This window comes from Vicugna pacos, chromosome X (genome assembly GCF_048564905.1).
Source record: "Vicugna pacos chromosome X, VicPac4, whole genome shotgun sequence".
Lineage (NCBI taxonomy): Eukaryota > Metazoa > Chordata > Mammalia > Artiodactyla > Camelidae > Vicugna > Vicugna pacos.
In genome coordinates, this window is record NC_133023.1 from 109666887 (window position 1) to 109685613 (window position 18727).

The following is an 18727-nucleotide window of genomic DNA, read 5'->3' on the forward strand; positions in this document are numbered from 1 at the left end:
AAGGCATCATTCAGTTATTAACAACTGTAATCTACAATAATCACTTGAAATCTCTAATATACTAAGTATCTCTATCCTCAAGTAATTTTTTGCGACTATGTGAATTATCAGAGAGAGTTACAAGTAACAAGGTGAAGGGTGGTGTTCATAATGGTTTGCTGTTTACTTCTGGGCAAGTGAAACATAGTTTCTGTGTGCTGGACCACGTAAGATTGTCAGAAAAGGGTTAGTTTAAAATAATGAGGGGACAATTACCTTATCAAAGACTCATCTAAAATGCTTAGAGTTGAGTAACAAGCGCACATGCACACATCACTTAGATTTTCAGAGTGACCTTTGAGATCACCTGGTTCGGTCCTCCACGGGATCACACCCCTGTCTGTCAGGGAGTCCCAGAAGGCCAGGCCTGGAAGGGACTGGAAAGGTCTTGGCCGAGATCCTGCAGTCTAACCCTGTGTGCTCCTGATGTTGCAGGTGTCCCGGGGGCACCAGGTGCCTCCTCGTCTCCCTTTCTTGTGCCCCTCTCCCACAGTGCCTTCCGAGGGAGCTTAACCTGAGCACACCTTCCATGTTTTCCAGGCCAGCGCAAGACATCTCGTTGCCGTTGTCAGCCAGGAACTCTCAGCCTCACAGCCCTACTTCTTCCCTCACATCTGGGGGTTCCTTGCCCTTGCTGCAGTCTCCACCATCCACTAGACTGTCTCCTGCCCAACACCCCTTGGTCCCAAACCAAGGGGACCACTCCGCTCACCTGCCTAGGCCACAGCAGCATTTCCTTCCTAATCAGGCTCACCAGGGGGACCATTACCGTCTCCCCCAGCCTGGTCTGAGTCAGCAGCAGCCGCTGCCGCCACCACATCATCACCACCATCACCAGCCACAGCAGCAGCAGCAGCCACCGCAGCAGCAGCCACAGCCCGGAGAAGCCTATTCAGCTATGCCTCGGGCTCAGCAGTCGTCTGCTTCTTATCAGCCAATGCCAGCCGACCCTTTTGCCATTGTTTCCAGAGCCCAGCAGATGGTGGAGATTCTCTCAGATGAGAACCGGAACTTGCGGCAGGAGTTGGAAGGATGCTACGAGAAGGTGGCGAGACTGCAGAAGGTGAGGTCCCCGTTTGGGAATATTACAGTCTTCTTGAAATCTTACTTGTTTCATACTGACACTTGTGGGTGCCCACATGACTTCTGGGCAGGTCCTCAGGATGCTTGTATCTGATGGTTATGAGATGGATCAAACTTTGGCAAAGCCTATCTTTCTAGGAGAAGTAACATTTTACAGACACCATAGCCCTAAAGAAAGCTTAACTGAGTATTTTAGAATTCCGAAAGGCAGAGAAACGTCTTCATAAGGTCAAGAACGCTGGTGAGGTCTGTGTAGGTGAAGGACCTGCCAGCGTAAAGACTTTTTCTCTTGATTATATTTTCCCAAATACTGAATTTGAATCTTAAATATAAATCCACAGTTCCCAGAAAAATCTCACCACTGAAGTGAGATCCTGCCCTGTCTTGTTCTGGAAAGGGCTTAGAATACTTTTCCAAACGGTGGTTCTCATAGTAACCCTTTTTCGACACCCCTTCCTTTTCCCCCTTCTTGCTTTGGTCCTTCCCTGCAACTCTAATTCAACATCTGCTCTTTCTTTCTGGTGTGTGTGGCGGGGGAGTGGGGGAGCAGGAGGAGCTTAGCACCACAGCTGGGTAACAGGTGACAGCCCTAGGCTGAGGAAGTAGGAAAAAGGAATGATGTCCCAAGTTCATGTTCTTCCCTGGGCCCCTCCTGCCTCTTGCAGCTGAGACTTTAGCTCTTGAGTGCCCTAAGCTAGGAACCTTAGCTCTTGGCTTCCAGTGGCTGTTGGAGAATAGGGTTATGCCTTTGGCAGCCTCTTTGCAGCTTTTGTCATTGTGGCGCTCATGTGGTTTGATCTCCCAACAATGGGAACTGTTCAGGGAGGTGAGGGTGAAGGTGGAGGAGGGAGGAGAGGTTGCCTCGTATTGCTCAGCAACTCTGTTCTTAAGAGACACCCAGAAGTGGAAATTTCAGGGGCCTGAATGAAGCTGACAATTTATAAACATGAGATCTGGGTCCTAAAGGAGAGGAGGGCTTATCAGCTAAGATTTTTTTCTGTAGCAAAAACGCTTCCCCTAATCCAGTGTTCCCAAGTCTGGATGGGGGTTGTTGGGTGAGAAATGTTTCTCCTCAACTTTGTTCACAATTTTACATTTTCTCCCTCCTCTCTAACTATTCCCCCCAATCACATTATTACAATAAATTAATCACATTCACAGTTGACCCCAGTCCCCAAACTCTATTCAGAATAGCCCTGATGCCATCTTTGATGCAGTAACCGAAGGATGAACCTGGATCTTCCATAGACTCTCTTTGCCAGAGGATGCTGAATGTTTGTTTGTTTGTTTGTTTTTTTGAGGGGGTGAAGGGAGAGTGGTAGGGAAGTAGAGCAGAATAGGATATAGGTTGTTGTGAAAAAATAAGAAGGCCTAAGGCTCATGAGGAGAAAAAGTAGACAGAATAAGTCTGGAAACCCATCACCATCCTCCCTCGCCCCTGTTCATATCATCACAAACCATACCAATGGATATGCCCTTCTGTGACTTATTTTCCTGGAAGGTCCTATTGAAGGTACAGCTTGCCCTTTTGGAGGAGACAGTATCTACCCAGGGGGTAGGAAAAGGATTGGTACAATGCCTTGAAATAGTACTCTGAACAACTTGAGTAAAGGGACTGCCTTCCACGAGGATGTGGAGAAAAGGGAACCCTTGTATGCTGTTAGTGGGAATGTCAATTGGTGCAGCCACTGTGGAAAACAGCATGGATGTTTCTCAAAAAGCTAGAAATAGAACTACCATATGACCCAGCAGTTCCACTTGTAGGTATATATCTGAAAGAAACAAACACTAATTTGAAAAGACACACAAACCCCAGTGTTCATAGCAACATTGTTTATAATTGCCAAGGTATGGAAGCCACCTAAGTGTCCATCAGCAGATAAACGGACAAAGAGGATGTGAGATATATATATATATATATATATATATATACACACACACATACATATATATACACATATATATATGTATATGGAATAGAATATCACACAGCCATAAAAAGGAATGAAATTTTGCAATTTGCAGCAACATGGATGCACTTGGAGGGCGTTGTGCTAAGTGAAATAAGTCAGAGAAAGACAAATACTGTATGATATCACTTATATGCAGAATCTAAAAAGTACAACAAATTAGTAAATATAACAAATCAGGAAAAGACTCACAGATATAGAGAAAAAACTAGTGGCTACCAGTGGGGAGAGGGAAGCGAGGAGGGGCAATAGGGGTACAGGAGTGAGAGGTACAAAGTATTAGATATAAAATAAGCTACAAGGATATATTGCACAATGCAGGGAATATAGCCAATATTTTATAATAACTGTAAGTGGAGTATAACCTTTAAAAATTGTGAATCACTATATTGTACATCTGTGATTATATAATATTGTACAACAACTAACTATACGTCAATAAAAAAACAATAAACAAACAAAAGGGACTGCTTCCAGATGTGGCATTCTGTGGGGTACTGGAAAGCCTTGCATTCTAAAGGCTGTCCAGAGCAGACCAACACCAAGCCTGCTCTTTCAAATGGAAATGTTTGTTTTCTCTACCCAGCACTTGAATTTCATGCAAAAGCTTTATCAGGCTCAGGCCTTGCAGATCTTGTCTCTAAATGCCATTCACCAGTTTTCACCTTCTGTGCTGCTATCTTGGTGCCATCTGTAAGGAGAGAAACACTCTCAAGTCTGCTCTTTTCTGTGGTGTAAGCCTCATTTGTTTGCAGGCAGTCCTGCCTCAGGCATTTTGGAGCTGGGGCAGGTGGAATCTGAATTGTTTGGTAACCCCACCTTGTCCCCAGTCTCCCACTGAGGGCCTGATATTTCTCCCCTAAAGTACCCTGGGCTTTGTTAAGGAGGATAGTGGAAAACTGAAAAGGAATGCCGAATGGTTACAGGAGTCACGTTTAATTTGAAAATTGCTTCATAGGCTGTGGGGTTTACTTGTCTTATACAAATCGTATGCAAATATCTCTGTGGTTATGATATGTGCAGTGAAGCTCTACTGGTTACAGAAAGACTCGAGTCTAATTTCTTATTTTCTTCCTGATTTGGGCTGATTCAGGGCAGGACCCTTTCTCTTTGAGGTTGTGTGTGTGTGTGTGTGTATGTGTGTGTTTTCCGTTGTACAAGATTTGCAGGGGTGTCATAAAACACAACTCTGATCATGAATTTCTGTTAAAAAAAATCTGTTCTGGTTTCCCACTGACTACGGGATAAAGTCCAAATGCCTGGCATTAAAGCCCTTTCATGATCTGACTCCAGTCTATCTTTGCAGCCAAATCTCACCAGCTTCCCTCTGTGTACCCCACAGTGTCCAGCCAAATGAGGCTACTGGTCATTCTGGGAATACATTTCCTCACTCAGAATAGAATACCCTTCCCCTCACCTCTGCCCATTGAAATCTGACCCAGCTTTCAGGATCTGACTCTAAGTGCCACCACCTCCCTGAAATTGTTCCCTCTCCCTTCACCCCCAAGCAAGGATAACCTCTTCTTCCCTGACACTGTATAACACTACTCCTACTTTTCTTCATAATATACCTGTCCCTATATTCTTGACTTGATTAGATTGCAAGCTACTTGAAGACAGTTATAACATTCTCATTCGTATTTACACACCCCACGGTGCTTTAAAGAGTTCCTGTAAATATATGGCCCCGGGTAAATGTTTGTTAAATTGAACTGAACTAACTACATGAGGCTGAGGCTTAGGGTTTAAGGGTTCACCTCTGCCATAAACATGTTCTAGGAAAGACAACTGAATGCTTCTCTCTGCTAAAATGGGGAGAGGTACCCTTGCGTAGGCAAGTATCAATGCAAATCGAAATAAACATGCAGAGGGGAGAGTATAGCTCAGTGGTAGAGCACGTGCTTAGCATGCACGAGGTCCTGGGTTCAATCCCCAGTACCTCCATTAAAATAAATAAGTAAATAAACAAACCTAATTACCTCCCCCCAAAACAAAAACAAACCAACCAACCCCAAATGAAATAAATATGTAAAAGTCCTTTGAACCCTCTGGAATAATGTTATCTGTATACTATATGCATTATCATTAATATTTTCAAAATTAAAAAGATTCTTATTCAGAACTGAAAATCATTTATAACTATACTTATCAAATTTATTCTCTCCTACCACCATCTCTGAAGGCAGAAACTTGTATTTGTTTTTAACCCGAGGAAGTCTCGTGACCCAGTGAGTTAATTCCTGAGCTCAAGGTTGAACTTAGAAATTCTTCCAGGAAACTTTTCTCATCTGACTGTGTTATGCTTGCCTCCTGGCCATCTATAAAGCCCTGGGAGAAGCTGTCATTAAGGATTTGCATATGTGTTTCTAGATCATCTTCCCCCATCAACTTCCTACCATCATCGCTATCTTTCCTTTTTGTTGTTATTGTTGTTGTTCAGGTGGAGACAGAAATCCAGCGTGTCTCAGAGGCATACGAAAACCTTGTGAAGTCATCCTCCAAAAGAGAGGCCCTGGAGAAAGCCATGAGAAACAAGCTTGAGGGGGAGATTCGGAGGATGCATGACTTCAACAGGGATCTGCGAGGTGAGGGAATCACTTCTGAAGCATCACTCAAGATGGTGAAGGGAAGGGCTAAGGAGCACATGGTGAAGCTCTTGGGTCTTATCCAGCCCACTGGGATGGTCAGCAAATTGCAGAGTATAGACCAAGCTAGGTTTTTGTGAATACAATAGTGCTCGGTCCTAAGCTTGCTTAATCAAAGTGGGATGAGCTGATGAGTTAATCAGACAGTATCCCTCCCGGGTCTCCTGGACCCACCTGGCCTATCCCCACAGTATATGCTGCCTCTCTTCCCTTACAGGTTGAAAGACTTTATAATAACTTTGATGCTTTTTTCCTTGGTGAATGAAAGATATCATATATTTAGGGGTGGATTCCTTTGTTGAAATTTAGAAATCTGCACTTAGGTTTTGTCAGTGAGGAATGAAAGTGTTCAAATGCTCACCTCCTCCTTCCCTGCCATGGTCTGGTATTGTTTTGGGACCCACATTTGTACACCTATGTCTGTGTCGCCCATTCTTGTGTAACACGAAGAGACAGGCTTGTTTTGCCCGTGATTAGCATTTAGAGGGCACATAGCATGTGCCTGGAAGTTTGTACTTAGGGTCTTGTTGATTGTCTCCACATTCCACAGAGCGTCTAGAGACTGCCAACAAGCAGCTTGCAGAGAAGGAATATGAGGGATCAGAAGATACCAGAAAAACCATCTCTCAGCTGTTTGCAAAAAGTAAGTCTGAAAGCTTCAGGGGCAGGTATGAGCGTGTGGGTGGCAGTGAAGTGTATGAAAAGGTTACACAGTTCTATTTAGCCTTCTAGAACAGCCAGGGCAGAGTGAATTTCATTTAAGGGTTCTTTTTCCTGTTCAAGCATGAAGTTAGGAGCTTGTGTTCTTTTCCTTTGAGGCCAAGAAGGCTCCTTGCCACAACATCTAGTCACATCAACATAACTCCTTCTGTATTAAAACGGAGAAGCCCCTTGAAATCTCTGCTTTTTGTCATGGCTAGCTGAAAAGGACCTTGGTGAACATGAGGTCCCTTATGTTGAAGGGATTTATTGTTGAAGGCTCCATGTGTTGGCTCTGGTGGAGATGGGATTAACATGCCAGATTGATGATTAGTGCTTAGAATATCTAACCTATATCTGGGGCTCCTTTAAACACCCTTTGTTATATCACATCATTACATGTTGGGGGTTCCTAAGGAGAGCTAGAGGGAGACCACTGCTGAGGCCTGAACGAGTGACTCTGGTTGCGGATTTGGAGGGTGTGGGGAAGGGCAGAGCTATGTCTTCCTCCTAATAGTGTTTCCTTTGTCTGGAAATACTTCTAGGATCGTGACAATGAATTAATCCTCGTCTTTATCGGTCCCTAATGGACTCCACCCAGCTACACAATACCTCATTCTTTCCAATTACCACAATAAAACCAGCAATAAAAACTACACAGCGGATTGAGTCCATAGGGAGAATGCGTTCTGGGGAAACAGATGAACTGCCCTTATTTCTGCAGATGCCCATAGCTGGTGTCTCCTACCCCCGGCCTCCATCAGCGTGGCTCCCAGCTGGAGCAGCGCTTGGTGGGGAGTCATCAGGCCCCATCTTCGCTGGGCGTCCACATGACCCTTTCAAGTCATTCCATGCATCTTCCAGTCGGCTTTTACAAGTTTGTTTGATCTTCATTTACAGTATCCCGCTCCCTTCCTGGGTTGCTCTGTTATGCTCTGGCTTCAAAACAGGGGCTTTTTTTTCCCTCCTCATTTCCCTGAGCCTCCTGTTCCTTTGTCAGTACATCTTAGAGGAAGGAATGTAGTTTTTCTGGTGTCATCAGTGCCTAGTGTAAATTGTTGTGAAGTTGCTTTTGTGGTGTCACGGTTACCCTGGAAGCTACTTCACTGGTGGAGATGGTGACAGCCTCCCAGGACAAAACAAAACAAAACAGAAAATGTATGGATTCTTGGCTCTGGATCTGCTACTTCATACTTCTCAGCGTGTAGGGAGGGTATTTCAGGTGTCCTCGGATCTCTGCTGCTGGTTTATAAAATATGCTTATTTAGTAGATCACACTGTATTAACAGCAGGGTGAAAGACTGTCAAATGGTTCTAGAAGGAAAATGTGGACTCCACCTAGTAGGCAAGGAAGAGGGCATGGCTTGTGTGGCCCCTTCATTTCTTTTGCCTTTGGGCATCAACAGGGTTGGAAGTATGCCAGGAGCCAAGAAAGCCCTCTTGAAAAGGCCCCTGAAAGAGGCCAGACCAACTCAATCCTAGGAGAAGGTGGTCTGATATAGTGGGAAGAGCTCAGAACAACCTGGCCTTCAGTGTGGGCTCCACTGCTTCCTTACCGATTGTGGGACCTGGTACAAGTTACTCAAGCCCTTAGAGGCTCTGTTTTCTCATATGCACAATGGAGAAGAGAATAATACAACACCTGCCCTGTATGGTTGTTCTGAGGATTAAGTTAGTACAATACTCGGTATGTAGTAAGTATTCAACAAATGTTTATTTCTTCCCAAGGTGCATCTGAATAGATACGTAAAGCCCGAGTGGGAAGGAAGGCGAGGCTGCCCTGTTAAAATTTCTCCTACAAACTTAAGTATCAGTGTCTTGAGAGAAAGGGCATTCTCCTTCCCAATGAGCATCAACATCGCTCATTTGAGTTTCTGGTGTGAGGTGGGGAAGGACCTAGAAAAGCATGGGACATAACTACATGTGCCATGGTCATCTATAGCTGCAGTGTGATCCTGGATTGACCTCATTTAGAAAAGCACGGCAGTCATAAAGGGTGGGGTTTGAAGTTTTCTACATTTGATAAAATTCCATTTTTAGATTGATTTAATATACTGTCATGAGGAAACAATGGGGAAAATTTGTGGAGGCTCAGTTGCTCATTGGCCAATTCAAGACTGAAGAAATAAAATAAAGGAGACAAGCCTAGCTGTTCTTCTGATGTGTGTGTGTGTGTGTGTGTGTGTGTGTGTGTGTGTGTGTGTGGATTCTTCTTTGGCAAGTACTTTTCAGAATAGTTTTTACATTGCTTCTGCACAACCACCATTGTTAAGTGACTTCTGAATTTACACAGCAAGTTAGTGGTGGAGTCGGTGATAGAGTTCAGATCTCGGGTGTCCTGGTTCTTGTAGCTGTGTGTTAGAACACTAGAATGTCTAGTAATGGATGTGATTGTCAGCTTTGCTCAGGTCAGGCTGTGAGCCAGCTCTGGAATGGCAGTATTGATATATTTCATGTCCTGATAGATAAGGAGAGCCAGCGGGAGAAGGAGAAACTGGAAGCGGAGCTGGCCACTGCCCGTTCTACCAATGAGGACCAAAGGCGACACATTGAAATCCGAGACCAGGCCCTGAGCAATGCCCAGGCCAAAGTGGTAAAGCTGGAGGAAGAGGTATGTGTCCTTTTCTTGGGTAGCATATGAACCTGGGGGTAGAAGAGGTGGGAAACCAAGGGCACTGGGGGTCCCCATTTTGGTGAACTGGAAGCTGCATCATTCTCCAACAAGAAGGTACCACCTACTACTTCTAGTTAGAGCTGTGCTGATGTGAGTGGACTTTGATTTCTTTTCTCTTCTCTTCAAGTCCCTTCCTTTTGCTCCAGAATAGAAAGCCACCAAGGTCAAGGTGCAATTTTCATTCGCTCATTGGTATAATAAGCTAACCACTCCCCACTAAAGTTCTTACTATGTACCTAGCCCTGCCTCAAATTAAGCCACTGACAGATATATATATATATTTATATTTATATTTATATATATTTAATTATATTTAATATAATATATATTTATGTTATAATATAAATATATTATATATAAATATAAATATTATAAATATAATTATATTTAAATTCCTGCTCTTATAGGGCTTTAAAGCTGTATTTTGGAAGGGCTAGAAAAATGATTCCAGATATTTTAGAGTACTTCAAGGATCTTGAAATCAGAATGGTCCTTGTCTCCCTAGGCTCAGTGGGAATTTGGTTCTCAAGCAAAAAAAGAAAAAAAAAAGAATCTTGATGACTATGTCTCTTGTCATTGGATTTATTTTGCAGATTGATTTTGGAATAGAGGCAATCTCGGGGTACCTGGGACAGGATGGGATCAAGGGATAATTTACAGTTTATGGCAGGTCAAGAGCTATAGCCTGGGTCTGACTGGCTAGGTTCTGGAATGTAGGTATGTGGTGGAGTGAAGTTCTCAGTTATTTGTGTGCAAGGATGGAGCCTTCCCTCAACAAATGCAAAGGCCCCCAAACTGCTAAGCATCTTATTAATATGTATCTGGTCGCTCTCGATGTAGATGTTACTTGATTGCAACACTAAACTGTGTTCATGTGAGATAGAACTTTGCTGCTGGCCTATTATTAATTAATGTTGGATGTCAGTTGTCATTGTATCAGAGTATTAGTAGTCCTTAGATGTTTTACAGTTCAGGAAATGGGTGTATTACAGCAAAAAAAAAAGATCTAAAGTGTAACTTGGTAAAGAAAATTTCACATCTCACTGACTTCTCTATTCTAACATTTGAATTGCTATAAGAGAAAAAATAGCCTCCATTATAACAAGTTGAAATCTTTATAAACTTGAGACAAAAACAAAACACCAAAAAAGTGTTTAGTGGCCAAACATTGTACGTAGGTATGTTTCCTACTTTCATTCACTGCCTACTTGTCTCCCTCGGTAAAAATGTTCTAGTTTCTAGAAATCTCCTGACTGACAGATACACTTTGATTTCTTTCGTGGGTGTTAAAATGCTTGTTGGAGCTGTATTTGTCGGTTTATCCTTCTCTAATAGGTAATGCCATCTAACCTATGATATCCTTTAACCTGAATTGGTTCATCATTAAACTTCAGGTTGTATAAAATCAGGCTAATGTTCTGCTTCATCAGCTATCGAGACCACAAGTACTGCCAAGTTGCTTTCTTGAAAATGAGGAATACTTGTACATTCCTGGTGTCCAGGTCTAAGGAGCTTAGCACACACCCTTTAGCCTTTTGCCACAAGTCATATATCCCCTTCCTTTCCCCTTTTGAAAAGAAAACAGAGTAAGGGACCGGGATAGGACTGTATTCTTTTAGAGAAGGGAAAACTGAGAGATCCGCCGAGAAGTCGCTTGCTGGTGGTCACATGGCAGGTCTTGGACAGAGCCAGGAATAAAACTGGAATCTCATGACTCTTCATTCCCTAGACCCTGCTGCCTGTCTCCCTGGCTGAATCATCCTTTGGTTCCATTCCTAAAAAGAAAATGTGGGCGCTTGTTCAGATATAGTAACCTCTGCATTTTTAATTTTTTTAAAATTCCTTTACCCATTGGGCCCCTCTTTTTCTTTTCTTCTATTTTTTTGGCCCCTCTTTTTCAACAGACTATGAGAAGCTTATCCAGATTGCTTTGAGATTGTGGTATATATACAGCTCCACTGTCCCTCCAGGAAGGGCGCCCATCTAGTTGGGGATAAATGGGGACAAAGACTCTGCAACCATCTCAGTTTGCAGCATCTGAGGGTTCAGTGGTAACTGGTTGTTAATCATGGAAATAATATACATGTATGGAGGGGATGTTAATCTGTAGTTCCCACTGGGCAGCCCTCACTGAAACAGTTGCCTGAAATATGTTTCTGGCTTCAGACTTCTGAGGCTTTTCTGGACATTTGTTCCAGAGATTTCTTTCTTGTTTTCCAGGGCTCTGTTCCAAAATATGTAGATTTACAATTTAAAGAAGAAGCTCTAAATATTGGGCTAAGATTGAATGATGGCATCTTGTGGCCAGATATCTCACATGAGCTCATCAATTATTGTTAATTTTTTAGTCCCCATCCAACTTGTACTTTTGCATGGAGTCTAGTTGTTGGGAAATTCTGAGTTGCTGTTGCTAAAAGAGGTGGAACATTTGACAGGGAGGGCAGGCTGGGAGCCTTCTACCCGACAGAATCACAGAGGCGAAGGCCATGTAATGTCTTCCAGGCTCTCAAGCCGAATCACCTCTAGCACATACAGGGGCTTGAAACCACATTTCAGGGAAACTCCACTGATTCCTGTTTTCCTTTTTGTTTGAGCAGTCTGTCAGAGCTGGGTTTGCTCCTGGGTGGTATTTGTCTTATCTCCTCCATAATATTCAAAGGAAAACATTCCTTTCCCTTATCTTCAACTACAGGAATTGATAACTGAAGTTTTACTTTTGTGCTGTGACTCAACCCCCATGAGGTCTCATTTTTTCCCTGGGTTAAAATTTTTAAAGTATGGAACATTAGGGAGGTATTTAAGTTAAGTAAGTCACTCTGGAAATAATCTAGCAAGGAGTCTTCATTGTAATTCTGTTACAAAATTAGTGAGCATTTCTAAATCAAGAAGAGTATTCATGGATAGAAAATATATCCCTCTATCTGTTGGAGATAGCTCAGTAAGGTCATGTCTGAAGGCAGAGGGATATATCCGAAGCCTGCCTATGTCTCAAAAAAACATAATTTAGTTTTGACTTATATATGGCACCATGGCTTTTCCTAAGAAGTTCTTCCAGGGGAAACCTCTCTAGTTTACTTAGCAACTGAGAATTAGGGAAACTTTCTCAAATGAACCCTTTTTTCTAGGGAGTATTTTCTTAGACTGCTAAGTACGAGGTCACTCACGTTTAACTACTTTGCATTGCATCAAGATGGTCAGGTTGATACATATACTGAACAGCATGTGGTTCACCTGAAACTAATGTAATGCTCTAAGTCAATCATCTCTCAATAATAATAATAAAAGATGGTCAGGGAAAGATTATGACTACTTTAATGGTCTGAGGACCCTTGTATGTATTTGTGCCTTTCTCTTTACCATGTCCTCATTTAGATGATTTTCCTCAAGTCCATTCCATCTTTCTAATCCTACTGAGTCTCTTGCCCATGACACTCTACTTCATTATGCTCTAAGTGCTACACAGAAATGGTGCCTCGGGTTTACAGAGAACTTTCTCATGCAATCCCAACTTCCTTCCTCTTCCAAGTTCAGCACAGATTCTCTCATGGACCCTGTTTCGCTGACATGGAGGGATACAGTATCTTGCTGGGAAGGGGGATAGCACTCTGAAGAGCAGACCTGGTTTTTGGTGATTCACTATGATCCAGGTCTTGCCACCAATCTGCAGCTCATGCAGCAGGCAGCCACCAAGGTAAATGGTGCCTTTCCATCCCTGCCTTTATCTTTCGGGACACGTAGGTCCTATTGAAGTGGAGTCTCATTAAACAGCAAGTCAAAAGAACTCTGTGTCTTACAGCAACCATGGTATTCTCCCATTCAAAGAGACCTCCCTCTGTCCCCCACTAATTTGACCTCACTGGAGGGTTTCGACAGATGCCTGGCATATCCACTCACAAGGCTCAAGGCAGCCCAGGCTTCTGGCCGGCTGCTGTCTTACGATGATCCAGAGCTGAGCCACTGCTTGGGTAATTGTTTCAGGGACAGTGGGAAAAAGGCCCTGGCAAGATCAAAGAGGGAAGATGCTGCGGGTGGGCTGCTTACTGAGCAGAGTGCACAGGAAGGGAAAGAGCGGAATGTGGGAGGGCTGGCAGAAAGAGCCAGTGAGCCTTGTTCTTTGGCTTTAGGCTAGATTGACAGCCACAGAGATTCAGGGGAAAAAAAAAGGCCCAAGTGTTAACCTTTTCCCAGCTGCAGTGTCTGGCAGTGATTTAGACATGGCTGTGAAAACTCTTGGTGGTGGTGCATTTTCCAGAATCCTTTCGCCACTCCACTCAGTTCTTCAAAACTAAATTCATACTGTTTCACTTCCGTTCTACCATGACTCTTCATGGTAAATATTTTCTCTCATTTCTAAATCTCTTGCCACTTATTTGATTTGTGTTTTTGGTTTTAGAGTTGCCTAAGTTTCTGCTATCACACCTATCCACACAGCACTTTAACTAGTCTCCTTCCTTCCCAATATTAGAGGAAGATGTTCTAGACATAGACATTTATATGTCTCATCCAAAATAATCCTCAAACAGTAGGATTTTGTAGGTATAGGTAAAACTCACAAAGTGGTTGTGATGGAAGATCTAAGGGTATAACTTATGTGTGCATTTAAAGTATTTACAGGAATTCAGATAAAATACGTATCTACCTAGGAATCTTTCAGAGTGTTCTGCTGATGAATTGTTGACTTATTGGAAGGGCATTTCATCTAAGGATGACATTTCCTATATTTATGGTAGTGTATTTTCTTTGAAGTAAGTGTTGGTCCACCAATATAAGGCATTATGAGGTGGAACTACCTCTCAGAGCTTGATTTTCTCAGGTTTTTCCTATGATTTTGGCTTTTGAAATTCCCAAATTAAAAGTCTTGTGTATTTTTTAATTTTTCAGTCTCCTTGACAGAACGGACTCCATTCCCTTGGTAGCAAGTTTCTAGAGGTGGTTTTTTACTCTTCAGTTCTTTTAATATCCACCAGTGGACCACATCTTCTTGGCAGTGGACACAAGCAACTTGCTAATACCAGGGTAGTGTTACCAAATTGCTTCAGAGGGAACTCTTATTCGGAGCCACGGGCTCCTGGGTACAGCTAAATCAAATCAAATGGAAATCACTGGAACCTCATGGACCAACCTATAACTTAGTTGTATGAAGGAAAGGAACAAAGAAAGTACATTTCAGTTGTGACATTTGTGACACCGTGAGTGCTTGGAGTTGTGGGCAGTAGAAGGGAAGATGAAAATCAGACATGAAGGCTGGCCTCTGTGACACTAGCTCTAGTTCTGTGCTATTAGTCTCAATGTCCTTTAGCCAATGGAATGTGTGTATGTTGGTGTTCATCTAACTAATAATAATCGTCCACCCCCTCTACCTATCCATATGTATATTTTTATTATTTATTAATACTTTACTTTTTCAGGCAGTTTCATGTTCACAGCAAAACTGAGGGACAGGTACATAGATTTTCCATATATCCACTGCTCCCACATATGCACAGCCTCCCCTACTATCAACATCCCCCACCAGAGTGCTACATTTGTTACAATTGATGAACCTCCACTGACACATCATAATCACCCAAAGTCCATAGTTTACACTAGGGTTTACTCTTAGTAGTATACATTCTGTGGGTTTGGTAAATGTATACAATGACATGTATCCATCACTATGGTATCACACAGAATATTTTCACTGCCCTCCAAATCCTCTGTGTTCTGACTATTCATTCCTAACCCCCAGCATGTACTTTTTAACCTTTTGAAAATATTTCCAAACACTTAATATATCCCCACTATGAACCTTGCAATTTTCACTAGATTATGAAATTAAAGTGAAGGCAGATTATACAATTAGTAATACATCTAGAAGAAAGCCCAAAGCTCTTCATTCCAAAAGAGCCCACACTATGCTTTGTCTACCAGTGAATAAATGGAGAAGGTTGATGATTAAATCACTTCCTTACAAATGGCTGCGGCAAATGGATAGCTTTAGGGGCCCTAGAAGTAATTTTGTATGTAGCCATCCTTTAAAAAATAAATTTGAAAGACATCTGCAGTTGTTGGAAGGAGGGAAGAGATGCCATCACGTGGTATTCATTTGCAGGGATCAGATTTTCCTGAGTCAGAAGGGGGTTAAGAGATCTGCCAAATGCTTGGGAATGGGTTCAAATTGTTGCAGAAGTGCAGTGGAAAAATATGATGGATTGAGCTCAAGAGTATTTGCCTTATTCTTCAATAGGTTGCCTTCCCACTGTTCTTCCTCCCAATTTTATGATTACCCTTTGAAAACTTATGTCTTAATGAGAATGATATGAAACCCTTATCTTGACTTGCCAGGCAAATACATTTATGAATATGTGTGTTTACTGGTTTTATATTTTCAGTATTTCACTAAGCTATGCTATGTTCATTTTTGTTCTTGTGTAACAGTTATTTAATATTAACCGGTCACCAAAAGTGTAGTGAAAAATGAACTAGAACTAGAACCCAAGAGAGAGATGAAGGAAAATAGAAGGGCCCTGCCCTTAAGGGGCTATGGGATACTGCCCCTCAATGGGGCAGGGGCTTTGTCTTGCTTCCCATTGCATCACTACTGCTCTCAGATGTAGAATAGGGCCTGGCATGTGATCAGCATTCAGTAAATATCTATTGAAGGAATAAATGAATGAATGAATATGAACACGTGAACAAAATCTTATAAAATGACTGTTAATAGAATGCACATCATAAGAAGCTCTAGGAAAAAGCAGCAATCAGGCTCAGGTCACATTATTCCAAGAAGAACTCCTGGAGAGTTTAGGGATATGGTGAGAAGGGATGAAGAAATGATCAGACTAATACAAAGGTTAATCATTTGCATAGTAGGCCTGGTACAATCATAAGGTAGTAGGAGCCTAGAACATTGATAAAGGCATTTGTAAGAGGCATATTTAGATGGGACAAGAGACAATGAGACAATAGATTGAGGGGTTAATTGACAAGCATCAAGTGGTTTAAAACATGGATGAGAAAGGGTCACTCTGGTATAAAGAAGTGAGAGAGGAGGTATAAAGGTACCCTGGATATGTAGTAGGAACATAATCAGAGGCTAGTTGGATGGTGTGCTAGCAGTAGATTGCTTTCATTCTTAAGTAAGGCAGTGCCATAATTTACTACTTGAGGAGTCTGTTATAGCAACTGTATGTAGGGTGGTTGTGTGTGTGTTGTGTGTGTGTGTTCATCTGTGTATCTGTGCTTACATATAGATAGGAGAAGGTAACTGAAAGTAAGGAGATCTACTAGGTTATAATAATAATGTAGTTGTGAAATAAGGGCTTAAACTATGTAGGCTATGGAAATATAAGGAAATGAAAGAATATAAAAGATGTTAGAATTAAGACATAGTGATAGAATGGATATGGTTGTCAAAGGAAAGAGGGAAGAAAGGACAATGATTCTAACATTCTGAGACTGGAAGAACAGGATAGGTGATTAACTATCAAAAGGATATCATTTTGGAGAGAGATGAAAGCAATCTAGGGCGCACTGTGTCGGAGTGGGAAATCTAGCCCTCAGCTATGACTAAAGAGGGCATAACAGCATTAAAATATGAATATAAGCAGTTGTTAAAATTGTGGCATGAAAGAAATCTCCAGTAGTGCTGAAGTGTAGAGCAAGGTTTTTCAAACTCAGCATTATTGACATTTAGGGCCAGGTAATTCTTTGATGGTAGTGATGGAGGAGGCTGTTCTGGGCACTGTGGGGGTGTTGAGCAGTTTCCCTGGGTTCTACTCACAAGATGCCAATAGCAACCTACCCCTAGATGTAACAACCAAAAATGTCTCCACATATTGCTTAATGTTCCCTGGGGGGAAAATTGCCCCCAGTTAAGAACCATTGGTGTAGAGGTAAAAGAATAATCTACCATAGGTTGGACCTTTGGTGTACGGCAGGAGGTGGGGATGAAATTGGAGGGGAATGTGGGTCTAAAAGTTCAAGACAGAAAGTAAAGATGATTTAAGGAGCCGCATTAGCAGAACATAGAATTAGGAAAGCAAGGAATAGGGGACTCTGAGAGGTTTTTGAAAATTGGCATTTTGGTAAGAAAACTTGAATGGATGAAATGAGTTCTTCCATTCACTGAATATCCATAGGGAATTTGGTTAAATGATGGATTTACCTGGCTTCTTCTAGGAGCCTATAGGTACTTGTCTCTAGACTCAAGCCACTACCTTGGCTTTACAAACTTTTCAAGTGAACTTTCACTTCCTTGAACCCTGAAGCTGTAGAAAAATAAATCATCTAGGGTCTTATGGAGAGTACACACATTATACGTGTGATAAACATACAGATACACAAACTAAGGCAGGACTTTTATTTTGTTTTTACCTCCAAGAATATGCCTGTACAGAATTCTAGGATCCCATTTTGTCCAGTCCTCTTAGTTACCATTCAGTATTGAAGGTGAAAAAGGGAACCTTAGATTTAAACCTTAGATTTGTGAATTGAAAGACTATTAAAGATCATCTGAGATCATCCATCTACCCTAGTGTTGCTGTTTTATTTTTTTTAACTTCTTAAAATCTAGTGAGCAGGGTCTTCCCAAAGGCAATTAGAGCTGAAATACCAGGGGGTCCTCAGGAACCTTAAGTTATTTATCTATGCTGAAGCATCAATTGTGAAAAGGTGATGGAGTGATGTAAGATGGGAAGCCCATTTTTTTAGGGCAAACAGACAAAACACAAGAACACATACAGTTGCCCCTTGAAAAACATGGGTTTAAACTGTGTGGATCAACTTACATGTGGATTTTTTTTCAGTAGTAAATACTATAGGACTATATGATCTGCCATCAAATGAATCTGTGGATATGGAACTGTGGATACGGAGGGACCACATACACAGGGGGCTGACTATAAAGTTATCAGCGGATTTTCAACCACAGGGAGGGCTGGCACTCTTTTTTGGAACTTAAGTTTTATTTAGAACCCTCATTATAAAACACACAAAACAGGAGCCATTTGATACAACTCACCCATGGTCTTGACTTAGGAAGCGCTCCACACAACACTCAGACTCTGGAACACAGTTTGAAAATCACTCCAGGGGCTGGCACCTTATGTGAAGTACCAGATAGTAAATATTTCCAGTTTTGTGGACTATACAGCAGCTTTTGCAACTGCAACTGCTCAACTCTGTCACTGTAGCAGGAAGGCAGCCCCAGACCATATGTACACGAATGGCTGTGGCTGGATTTGGCCTGCTGCTGACCATTTGGGTTTGCTGACTCCCCAGCATCCCCTCATTTTTTTTTTGTTTACAAATGGAAACTCTGAGGCTGAGAACAGGGAAGCAAATTACCATTAAGAACAGAGCTAGGACTAGAACCCAAGTCTCCTGATTGCCATCTTGTTCCTTTACCTTTCAATTTGCTATCAAATAGAAATTTCTGATGTGTATGTGTGTGTGTGTGGCAGGGAATGAGCTCTGCCTAAGGGTCTTTAGTTAAATAGTACCTTTGACCATAGGTAAAATATTTCTTATAAAGTAGAGGTGCCCTCTAAATTGTGTCATTTAGAGAGAATATGGTGTCTTTGCTGCTACTCAGAACTCGCTTCTAATTGTATCTCCAGTGAATGGCTTTGCTCTAT

At 42.0% G+C, this 18727-nt stretch overlaps 1 protein-coding gene and 1 non-coding gene across 4 annotated transcripts in view; both read left to right on the forward strand.

Annotated features, from left to right (window-relative positions):
- The window catches only part of AMOT (angiomotin), a 61131-nt gene that overhangs the window by 23630 nt on the left and 18774 nt on the right, over positions 1-18727 (forward strand). For all 3 annotated transcript variants that reach the window (XM_015248827.3, XM_015248828.3, XM_006215426.4), the window contains 4 exons: positions 580-1102; positions 5533-5677; positions 6288-6380; positions 8902-9047. In XM_015248827.3, the coding sequence (XP_015104313.1) occupies positions 580-1102; positions 5533-5677; positions 6288-6380; positions 8902-9047 (907 nt within the window). The remainder of the gene's footprint in view (positions 1-579; positions 1103-5532; positions 5678-6287; positions 6381-8901; positions 9048-18727) is intronic.
- On the forward strand, positions 4964-5036 carry TRNAA-AGC (transfer RNA alanine (anticodon AGC)). The gene has a single exon. It is a non-coding gene; the product is annotated as a tRNA-Ala (tRNA).